This window comes from Oryzias melastigma, linkage group LG16 (assembly GCF_002922805.2).
Source record: "Oryzias melastigma strain HK-1 linkage group LG16, ASM292280v2, whole genome shotgun sequence".
In the NCBI taxonomy this organism is placed as follows: Eukaryota; Metazoa; Chordata; class Actinopteri; order Beloniformes; family Adrianichthyidae; genus Oryzias; species Oryzias melastigma.
In genome coordinates this window covers 2666819-2678988 of record NC_050527.1, presented here as the reverse complement: position 1 = coordinate 2678988, position 12170 = coordinate 2666819, and the positions used below count along the sequence as shown (strand labels likewise).

Below are 12170 nucleotides of genomic sequence, written 5' to 3'. Positions count from 1 at the left end.
TAATGTGACAGACGCCAAGTTTAAATTCCCTCCTGAAATAGTTAAACATTAGCATAAATAAATAAAGCTGGCAGGTGGAATGAATTGTAATCATAGTTGTTTCTTTGTGTCTGATTAATAAAATAAACAGTCAAGTCAGACTGGAGTTTAGGTGTCTGTTCTTGTTGTAACCTGCAGAATTCACACAAGACCCTAAAGAGATGATACAACTAAAAGTAGAAGAAACAGAACGTAAAGAGACAGGTCTGTCTCTGCAGAGCGCCTTTCTGCAACGCTGCCAGATTTTTAAAATAACAATCTGAGCCTGTCAGCTGTCACTTAACTAACTTGTTAAAATAACAGTAAAATAACACAGTAAAAGGCAACCTGCATGAAGGTTTTTCCTCTTTTTTTGACTGACATCTTTTGACATAAAGAAATAAACATATTTCTATGTCGGTACATATACGGTCTCTGTAAGTAACGTGTCTTTTTGTTTGAATAACATTTTCAACACTTTTACCATGAAGGGTTTGATGATATAAAGATGTAAAAAAAAGGAAACTACTACTAGCACTCTACAAAATCCATAGTAAGGGTGTATTCGGATTGGATAAATCCATTGGTCTGGACTGAGTCCGGAACCTTGCGCCTTCTGGAGATTTCTGTTTTGAACTAAAGCCTGTAAACAAAACCACATCGATTTATTCAGTCGTTGGCCAGATAGTTCCCTTATTGAAACTTTATATTTCACTGACCAATTTGGAACATTTTTATCATTTTACCGCCTCAAAAGATGGATCAGAAGGTGGTTCCTGCTCCCAGATCAGGGTCAGCTTCAGACGGAAAATTTGTTCTGGATCATCAGTTGGAAAAGAACTGAATACACCCCTAAAATCTGTCTTACGTAATAAATTTTGTAAAAAAAAAAAAAAAACAAAAAAAAAATCAAATCTTGCCTGTAATTGGTTTGCTGCAGGCCTCACACTTCTTGGCATATAGGCTGCTGAAGCACTTGATGCAGTAAGGCCTTTCGTCTCTGGAGGTGAAGTGCTGACCAGCTAGCTGGGTCTCACAGCTGGTGCAGACAAAACACTCCTTGTGCCAAGGCTCGTCCCGATAGGTCACGCCACCTTTAGACAGAGCCTTTAAGGAAAAAGAAAATCCCTAAATACGTTTTTCATCCAATCTCCCTAACTGGAACACAGCACTAAAAGTGTCTTCTTAATCAATTTGAATGACTATACAAACATAAATGAACAATCTGAGAGATCTGTTGACCTTTTTACAGCGCGTGCACCGTGGAGTAAACTTCTCCTCGTAGCAGGGAACGCAGTAATGCTCGTCTTTGTCAGGGATGAAGGACTTGGAGCCGATAGGCTGTTCGCAGCTGTGGCAGATGAAGCAGCCCTCGTGCCATGTAGAGCCAGAGTATTCCAGCTTTCTTGTGCCTGTGTTTTCAGCAGAAGAGATGTTTAATAAAACACAAACAGAAAATACAACATTTAATATAAATTTAATTAATTAAATGTAATTATCTAGCTCATTCCTTTATTTATTTACATGTTTTCTATATTCTCTGGTATAAACTTTAGGATTGGTTGAATAAATTGTGAACTATTTCTATACGGAGCCATTTTCAGTCTCTTTATGCTTCTAGACCAGGGGTGGGTAAACATTTTGACTTTTGGGCCACAAGGAATTCTAAAATTTGGAACAAATATATGGAGTTTTTTGGTAATTTACCTTATCAGAGAAATCAATAACTTGGAATCTGGATGTAAAGATGCTATCATTTTGATTGGAAATTATTTTAAAACAGATTTGTTTTCTAATTTTACTGCCAATTTCACTAATGGTTTGAAGTCGATCAAGGAAAAATGCAAACTTATAGAAACGCTGCATTCATGTGATGTTAGAATGATCGGAAAAATGACTCTCCAACTCCAAAAACACAATTAAATGTTAGAAAAACAACAAAATCTTCCAACAACACATGAATACAGAATCAGTTTCTGCACCTACACAGAAGTCAATGCACATATAAATGCACCATCTATGGTTGGACACTAGCATTACAGGGAAAATAAAACATTAATAAGGATTATCAAAATTATTTATTCCACTTCGGAGGTTAAATTGTTTAGAATATGGTCTCTGAGCTGCCCACCCCTGTACGAGACAATAGCATGAGAATCACAGTGTTAGACAAACCCACAAGTCAACAATAAAAGTGAAGAACTGGAATGTAAAATGAATTATTTTCTGAGTGAAGGGGCTGTGACGCATGAATTCCAACATGTTTCAAAAGCTTCAGTGACAAGATCCAACCATCCAAAGCAGCATTTTTTTTTATTATTGCTAAAGGTTTCAGCAGACGTTACTCTTTTAACAGTCTTTAAGGCTGATTTTGAATATTCATCCATCCATTCATTCTTTTTTTGTCCGCTATGTCTCTTTAAGGGTTAAAGGGTTGCATGGGCCTATCCCAGCTACTGCTGGGTGAAGGGAGGCTACATCCTGGACAGCTCACCAGTCTGTCGCACACACTCATACGGGAAGCTTTAAAGTGACTAGTTAACCTATGAAGCATGTTTTTGGACTGCTGGGAGAAACCCCCCACATGCAGAGAGAGGATATCCCACAGAAAGGTCCCAGCCGGGATTTGAACCAGGGCCACTGTGATTTAAAATTTAGAAAAAATAAAAAATAAACTACTATATGCTTGAGTGAACTAAATAGTAACGTCAATCTCCCCCCCCAAAAAGAGTCATAGAGCAAACAAGAGCTGAGCTTTATGACCGTTTTAGGAACTTCATCAGAATCATTATTCATGGATTTTTTTTAAGCCTTTAGTCTGAAGTAACTTGCTTATTTTAAGATAAATCTGAGCAACGATCATTCTAATCTGCTCAGTCAAACTGCATTTATTTAACAGTTAGATCTAGAATCCGTGACGGATGAATTGGAAGCAGAGCATGAGCTCTTCTTGGAGGCGTTTCATAAGCGCCGCTGCTTTGGAGCTGCTGCTTATCTCTGGCTTATCGTTTGCCATCAACAGTTTTGTGGGCCGCTTGCCAGCTCTGAGGATTTGACTTGTATGCAACAGCTCAAGCAGACAGGGAATGACAAAGGCACATTCACCTGTGGGTGCTGCTCCGTGTGTGTTCACCCCTTCTCAAACTCCTTCCTCTTTAGTGTCTGCCTGATTGCTTACCTCATCAGTTTCATTGTTCTAAGCTTCCTTCCAGTAGCTTTTCGTCATTTGCTTATTTTCAACGTTTGATTATTTTGTGGCAAATGAGAAAATAACAGTTAGGGTTTGAACAATGCATCAGGTTATTTGAGGATCATTTTTAAGTTTGGATAAACTGAGGATTAAAAAAATAACTTTACATCTATAAATTGTGAGATGCAAAGACAATTCAAATAGTGTCCCCATCCCTTTTACCTGGCATGACTATCTTGTCACAGGCTACACACTTGGAGGAAAATTCATTACAGTAGCAGTCGTTGCAGAGCAAGGCGTTATCTTGGCTGGTAAACGGCTCATCTGCCAACGAGCGGTCGCAGCGGAAACAGCGGAAGCAGTGCTCGTGGTAATGCCTGTCCTCGTAGAAGAGCTCCTGGCAGCACAACAAGAAGAGGAAATATTAGTGAAAGTTGTTTTATACAGCTGGAAACCCTCCATGAAAAAGAAAGTCACATTTCCCCCAACCCTTTTCTAAACTGGCCTAATACAATGAGTAAAACAACCCACTTCAGACGTTTTATGATTCATAAATAACTGAAAATTACCGAATGTACACAAAATTCACAATAAAGACCAGATTAATATTCCAAAACATTTAACAAAGCATCCATATTTAGGAAAATACACACTATAAATTCAGAAGCAGTGTTTAAAGAACAAAAAATAACATTCTTCCTCTTTGCTCACCACACTGCCAAAACATGGCAAATGAGTCAAACATTTTCTTTAAATAGACAAAAAAAAAAAAATAAATAAAAAGATGCCAACGTGGTAAGAAATGCTAGTCACTAAGAGGTTATTTTGAGATTATTATTGAGATTATTTTGCTATTGAAAATCTAATTTTTCTTGTGAGACCAATTTTATTTAAATAAGGATTTGTCTGTACTTTCTGAAGACTTAGTTTTTGCAGTGCATCTGCAAAAAAACCCAAAAAACATTTTGGGCATGTATACATATAAAATGTGAACATACACATATATATATGTGTACAGCAAGAAAGAACAATGAAAAAAGGCATTTTGGCAAATTGTAAATGACAAAAAAGGTCAACTTTTGAACACTAGTGTCTTGCTGATCGTCTGTCAGTTTTTACATACACTGTCGTTATTATTACAGTTTTAAAACTCTCTTTAGGGAACTTATGGCCTGACCATAACCAATAGGGCTGCACTAATACTTATTAGTGGCACACTAATACCCCTGTTGCAATTGCACACAGCTCAGATGGGGTTCAGTGTCTTGCCCAAGGATATGTTTGACTGCAAGGCCAGGTTTTTAACCATTAACTTGGAGGTCAGCAGCTTCCCCTCCTGAGCCAAAGGAATGTAACATCCTGACAAAACTCCCATCCTGAGACAGCTAGAATTCAATCTTTACATTTTTGCATCTAAAAGAAATTGAATTGTTTCATCGATCCACGATATTGTTCATCTGTCTGAATCCGACTCTCCTGAAGATCATTTTTCATCTCTGATCATTTTACACATATTTGTATCTTTGTGCTTCACAGGTTTCAACATTTGAACACAAACCAAAACAAGCCTCAACAAGCGGTCCAACAAATTGAAGAAGTTCCTGGAAGATTCCTGCTATTACTGCAGCTCTCCAGTGTTTAAGATGGCTAAAATAACTTGCCTGAGGCTTGTGTCCACCTCAACTTTGACACAACACAATTTCAGCTCACTAAAGGGTCAACATGTTTTGATGATGGCCAGATGTCTGTGCTTCAGTCCTCATGGAAGCACTGGAACGTGTGCAAGACTATAAACTGCACGTTGCAAAAAAAATGTCAACATTACTGGAGAAAAATCAATCAAGTAAAAATGTATTTGACATATTTGAAATATAGTTACTGAAATGGAAGCAAAACACTTTATAATAAGAGTCCCTTTATTAAAGGTAATAAGTAAACCCTAAATCAACTTTTTTTAAAAAATCTGTTTACCTCTATAAACGTGCCATTAAAAGTATTTTCTGTTGGTCATAGCCACATTTTTGACCATTTAAAATAAACTCGTTAAATTCCTGAATTTTTTGTCTAAAACCATCTGTGTGCTGCCCCTAGAGGTTGAAGCAAGGTATCAGAGTTGAATTTTGGGATTGTTCAATTGGTGTAACCCCGGGCTCACACCGCTGGTGTTACGATGCGAGCACCGCAGGCTTTACGTAACTTTAAAAGTGCAAGAGGAAATCTCACTGCAGGCGTTCATGTCCTGTGTCTGCGGGCAGGCCTCTGCAGCGCTACGGATCCGTTTTGGTTGGTTGAAATTTTCGCCAGACGACGCAGCTGAACCCCAGCAAAGAAAGGGGGGATTAGCGTGAACGTATATGTGAGTTTGGAGTTTTGTGAGGTCCTCAGCAAAGCCTGAAGCTGCAGCCAACCTGTAGCTAATATGAGTCACCGGCTGTAGCTAGACCACTCCCACATCGCACCTGAGCTGTGACGCTAGCCGTGACAGCCCGGTGTAAGTCTCACGTCATTTCAGGAGTTTCACATCATCATTCTCTGCAGCTCCAGTATAAAAGCCCCGCCCATCTTTAATTCTGTAATGGTCGGTTGTTATCGTGTTAGCTTTAGCGTGGCTCGTAGCAACTGTCCTGTTGTGTTACCCTTTAATGCAAAATTAAAGATTATTCAGCTATTAAATAACATGTTAACAGACACTTGTATGCATTACTTTGCAAGTGTATTATTTAACAAATTAGTTAGCAGCTAACTTATGTTTATTATTCAACCCTACTTTATTACAAAGCATTAATAAAAGTTTTCCTATGCAATTGCTTGGCGATGCATTAACGGCATATTAAACCTGGAGAGGTATGGGTCAGAACTGTTTAATGTGTCCATTCAACAATGAAAACGCTCAAAATACCGGACCAGACTGAACCGTACTGCACTGGACCGCTCATTGGAAACAAGGCTTTAGTTAATCTATGCGCAAAGCCTAATAAGGTCTGAATTACTCTTTTTGTTTGTTGGAGTTAGGAAGAACAAGGTTTGAAAGGCTTTATTTAACAAGTTTTAGCCTAAATTAACCATTAAAAGTGTAAAAGTGTAAGTTAAAATATAATTTCATAGTTAAATAATGCTTAATTAACTAACATTAATAAAGGGACTCTTATTATAAAGTTTTACCATCAACCTGATTAAAACTCTGTAAAGACTCAATATTTCTAAGATACTAAAAAAAAAAAATGTTAGTGAATTACCTATTACCAGAATGGTAAAAAGTAATCGAATAAATATAGGAATAAATCTAAGACTCTGCCACAGTTTACTAGTTCAGAAATCTAGCTTGGATTTGTTTGAAAATAATGGTGTCAGAGAAGTTGTTCATTTCATAGTATATATATATTTATATTTATGGTCTAGCAAGAAACAAATACATTTGATTCCCTAAGCCTAGAAACCATGATAATTTTTCCACAAGAGCATGAAAAAAGTCTTGGTTAAGAGGAGAGGGAAGTTCTGGGTCAAACTCAGAGTATCTTAATGTGCACCTTTAATCACTAACCAGCACACATGTGTGCCAGCTTCTGTCTCAGAAGATGGAGTGATCTGGAGTGATTCTAAGTCGAGAAACTGGCAGCTTTATTTTTTTTTCCCGCCAACTATTTGAGTGTTGATAACTCGTTTGTTTCCTTAGCCAAAAACTTACAAAGCAGTGTGGCGTAGCCACACTCTGAAAACTGTAATAAGAAGCACATGCTGGTCTTTAAGCGTCCTCTCATGTTAGTGTTTTCCATTAAAGGAAGATTGAATTTTCACTTAATTGTGGTGAAGAGGGAGACGTTCTCTCATCCTGCATTTTTACAATCTTAGACCAAATTAGTCTGTTGGCTTGTGTGGACTCGGATGAAATGGCCTGCGTAATTGCGAGTTAAATTAGCCTTTACAATGTCGTGCCACACAAAATATATAGAACATGCCTCATTTGCCATGGATTATGCATCATTAACATGACTTAACTTCTGTTTTTGTGATCCAATGTCATGTCAAAACATAATAAAAATGGTTTTAAGCTAATTTGAGTTCTTTTGATGTGTCTGACACCATTGTTGCACAGTTGATAGAAAGTGGAGGAGTTTAGAAAGAGATAGAATTTTGAATTGAATGGAGTGCATCGTCTCACCCTTGCATCATGGCCGATTAGCTCCTTGCATTCGTCGCACGTGTTTGAAAACAGGCTGTCGTAGCAGGGGATACAGTAGGGGCTGTCATTCGACTGGATGTACTTGCGGCCGTACAGGGACTCCTTGCAGTTGTCACAGTCAAACCGGTCGGCCATTGTAGTTTCCTTCAAAGCTGCAACAGAAAGAAGATAATCAGGTCAGATGTTTGCATGAAAAAAACAAACCAGAGAGAGCGAGGACAGAACAAAGTCATGCTGAAGTAAATGAAACAAAGTCCTGACAAATGACCCCTTTGCCTTTTCCATCCCTGCAGCTAGACAACAAAATAGACTTTCACTGCCAGTATTTATATTGTAAATACTTCAATGTGTATAGCAACGGAGTTGAACTCAAACAAAACATACAGGGCAAGCGGGGGCAAGTGAAAAAAAAAGAAAAAAACGGGAGAAATTAATAAAAAGGAGAGCTAAAAGGATGTAAAGAAATGGGCTTGCACAAAAAAGGCAGAAAACTGATGCAACTTTCAAAAAAAGTAATATGATTAATAAGACTTTTGTTGATGATAAGCTGCTTTGAAGCACCAGTTGCACATGGACACTCACTTCACACAGACCTGTAAATATTTATGAGGCGAAAGTTTAACCGTAATTACTGCATGGACCACCAAAGTGTGTGTGTGTGTTGAAGGTGCAGACAATCGAAGCTGTCCAAACAGGACTCCTGAGCATCAAGTTCACTTTTCGGAGAGACAGAGAACTGCTACAAGTGCACGCGAAGCCGGACTGAGCACACAACGAAGTAACAACATGAAACTGGTCCAGTTTTCCAGCAACAATATCAGCTTTCAAACGCATTACAGCATGGCTGGACGACAAGCCGGTGATAATTGATACCGTCCTTAGGGAGGGCACACAACTGGCTTCTCACTCCCAACACTCAATAATAATAATCATCAGTGATGTAATTAGCAATCAGACTTCAAGCTGGGCCTGGGCTCCTTCTCTTACACTCACACACACATGCTCATCCACTGATGCAGGGAGGTCGTGTAAACTTAATCCTATACAAAAAAATGAGTAACACAATCCAATCTGAGACGAACCACACGAGATCCATCAACGCCTGCCTTTGATTTTCAAGTTTCTGCTGTTTTAGTAAGACAACAACTCCTAATGAGCGAGGGAGAGCACGTCAAGACCCAACCTGCCTGCTGTCCTAATATGTAACCCGGTGACACGCTTTTTGCTATTGTATGACCAAGATTTCCCAGAGGGCCTTTCAACCCTTTCAGTGACCCTAGACCAAAAATGATAAAGTGTCAACTCTTGACAGCTCTGTGATCATGTGTTTACACTTCTCCAGCTCGCATTACAACACAGAAACATCCCTTTGTTTAATAACTAAATGGATACATGAGGGATATCAGGTGGCTCACATTTTTAACATCCATCTGGTTGTTACGGGGACACATCCTGAAAAGCAGCTTTGTCCTGAACTGATGTCGGTTTTTTCAAACTGATTTTTTTTTTTTTTTACTTTTGATAAACCATCCTTGTGCCGCTTTTCTCCTTCAGAACCTGCTGGACTTACGTTTATTGTGTTAATGGTTGAAAAGTTACTGTATGTTAAAGATTTTGTGATGAAGCGTCACTGGCGACACCTCAGGAGTTACAGGGCTAAAGACCCACTCCAATGAAAATCATGTTTTAGGTGTTTTTAAGACGTCCTTGTAGCATTTTCCTATATTTTCCTATATATGTCCTCTTATGGAGGACATATATAAAATAATGTAGGATTAAAACTGTATTTCTGAGTATTTCTTTATTCAAATCACCTTGGACCAGGAGCAGATGAAAAATGAGTGTTTGTGATGCAGCAACTGCCATGGCCAAAGTCTCCTTTCTCCACTACAGTTCTAAATCTCCACTTGCAGGCAAATAGATCCATTAACGCCTTCATTTTGCTCGTCTGAGCTGCCATCTGGCTCCAAAGTGTACGGCTGCATAGCTCTGATGTTGCCATTAAACTGTTATTATGCTAAATCAAGTTTTTTTTTTTTTTTTTAAATACTTCTAACCTATGTTACATGAAGGTTTTTAATACTTCCATGCTATGTTACGCTTGTATATGGTGTTATTAAAAAACTAATGAATGCATTGTACCATTATCTAATATGGAGTTCCAGACCAGTTGAAACCAGTCAGGGGAAGTTTTAAGGACCTAGTACTTTTCCACTAAAAAACAAAGCTATAAATGACCATGCTGCCAGGAGCAGGAACATGGACACTGACCACTCAAGACGAAAGTTGGTGAAGATGACCATTTGAGGTATTAAGGACCATAGAGGGGATGGAGGGGTTCTGTCCAGACAAAGATTGGCCTGAAACCACACATGACCCGGCTCGAGGACTATATATGTGGACTCCATTTTCAAGATTTTGTCTTTCATGGCAGAGATCCAGAGTACCCTCGCTGATCCAACTTTTTATAAAAACGACTAAATTCCGATTGAGATTTTTGGTCACTTCATTAATTAAAATGCAGAGATTAGCGGGCGTAACCTCACATTAGCCATTTTTTTGCCATGCTAATGCTAGCCTGGGCTTGTGAGGTGCTGTAAGCTAGTGGGAGAAAGTGTAAACAAAGGGCTGATGGGAAATTAGCAAGGCTAACTTCTGCGCCAACAATGATGCCTAAAACCCAAATGAGAATTTCTGATGAACTCGTGCCATGCTGCAGAAAATATGTCTTAATCTTTGGGCATGTTTACATTAAAAGTGTGGTCATCCTGTCCACCTTTGACCACCTTTGTCATGGGAGGAATCACACATCAATATAAGGGTGGGGTCATCTGGACCCTATAAGAGAGAACAAGGTTAAAAAAACGAGACAAGCTTTTTGATTTAGCTAAAAACTGCATAATTATAATTAAAAGATCACTGGGAAGGATTTTACAATACAAAAAATGCATAATTGGAGTGAGACTTTAACATAATTTCTGTCATGCACATTAGATTAACAAACTAAAGAGCTGAAAAGAAGCACTGTGACCTCAGAAGCCTCTGCAATGCCAAGCAGGAAGGTACAGAATGTGCCGTCTTCGCTTGCCAGGTGAAAGAACGAGATGAGGCATGACTCAGACAACAGGAGGCTCCTGTGACATCCAAGTCTGGCTTAATCTAATGAGTAAACCCAAAAGGTGGAGTGTTTATTCTTTCAATTCCTCCCCAAATGTATTTTGCACCCATTTATCAGTGTACCAAAAATGCTGCAACAGTGGTGGTCATAGAGACCTTTTAAATTGGAATGAGCAGATGTTCTCTGGAATCCAAACAACTTGTCCGTCTAAAGCGGTATTTTCTAAGAAATCTGGGTTTGAGTGTGAGGAAATACAGAGAAATGAAAGGTAAAGCGCTTCGCTATATCAAGGTTAAGAAGATCCAGGGCTAAGCTTGTAAGGAACTTATGATGGTGCACAGTCACACACAGATGATGTCAGCCTGCTGACCCCTGAGGTGATGGGCTGAGACATGCCAGAAAAAGAAAAAAGAGAAGAAGAGCTCACAGATATGAGGCCACGGTTCTCACAGGACTCTCTGCAAATAGGCAAAGTTCCATCGCCTTTATGTCCAAAGCTCAGCAAGTAAGCATCTACTCTGAGGTTGATAATGCTCCCAAATACCAAGACCGTGACTGGATTCAACCCTCTGGGGGGAAACAGGGGCCTTTCAAGGAAACCACCACTCGGCTCAAATGAAACAATGATGCACAAATATTGCCTTTGAGTTTTAGGGTTGTAGCACTGCTCAAAGTAGGGATCTTTATTTAATATCTGCATCAGTGAGTGGCTTTCTTTAAAGTAATTTGGGGCAGATATGAGTTCTTACACAGAGAATAACATTTTTATTCTCATGTGAGATTTACAAGAAAGCCCTTTTTTATTCTTTTGTGCATGAAAAGCTATTTTTAAATTAATTTAGACATTTTTTAGCTACATATTGAAGATATCAGGAAAAAATTCCCAGTTTTACAAAACCTAAATAAAAAAAATAAAAAAACTTGTGTAATACAGGTAATTCAGATTAAGGCAATAATTAAAGCTATATGAATATGCCTCTAGGGATTCTGGGATTTCCATAAAAGCATCCATGTCCAACCCCCCACCCCTCCCAAAAAAGGGGAAAGTGTTTGTCACAACATAAAGATCTTCAGGGCTTTTTATGTGTTTTCGCACAATCGGATAAAAGATAGAAAAGGAATTTCAAGGGAATTTTCATCCAGACCTCACAACAAGACCTGATTGACAGTAGAAGGTCAGATTCAGGGTCGCTTGTGAGCCTCTGCAGAGCAGCATGTAAACACACCGACTGCAGATCTTGCACCAGGAGAGAGTGGTTGTGTACTGAATGCCCAGTCCAAACCATTATCAAAGGTGAGCCTGTTCATCTGAAGCCCAAACTTTTAACTCAAATGCCCAAACTGCCTTCTGGAAACAAATCTGAAAGCTTCCTTTTTTTTTTTGCTGTCCATTAGAAGAAATTTGCTTGTAAAATATCTGTTTGGCTCTGGCTAGACAAAGCACTTGACATGGTGTTACATCAACAGAGGGAGATCATCCTGACCGCAGCGAGCAGATGGCTGTGCACTGCGAGCAGCCGCACCACCACAAAGCTCTGTGTGTGAAATGTGCACACATTTCTGACCAACATTATTCCTGTGATCACAGACGCTCTCTGCTTTCAGTTATCACTTGTCAGATCCAATCATCTTTACTTCTGCCTTTAAAAAATGTTTGTGGGCCA

The 12170-nt window shown here is 39.0% G+C and overlaps 1 protein-coding gene across 1 annotated transcript in view; it reads right to left on the bottom strand.

The window, feature by feature from the left end:
• The window catches only part of fhl3a (four and a half LIM domains 3a), a 36150-nt gene that overhangs the window by 2014 nt on the left and 21966 nt on the right, over positions 1–12170 (bottom strand). The window contains exons 2-5 of the mRNA XM_024267208.2: positions 7368–7540; positions 3431–3605; positions 1261–1430; positions 939–1125 (exon numbers count right to left, since the gene is read on the bottom strand). Coding sequence (XP_024122976.1) covers positions 939–1125; positions 1261–1430; positions 3431–3605; positions 7368–7523 — 688 coding nt within the window. The 5' untranslated portion in view covers positions 7524–7540. The remainder of the gene's footprint in view (positions 1–938; positions 1126–1260; positions 1431–3430; positions 3606–7367; positions 7541–12170) is intronic.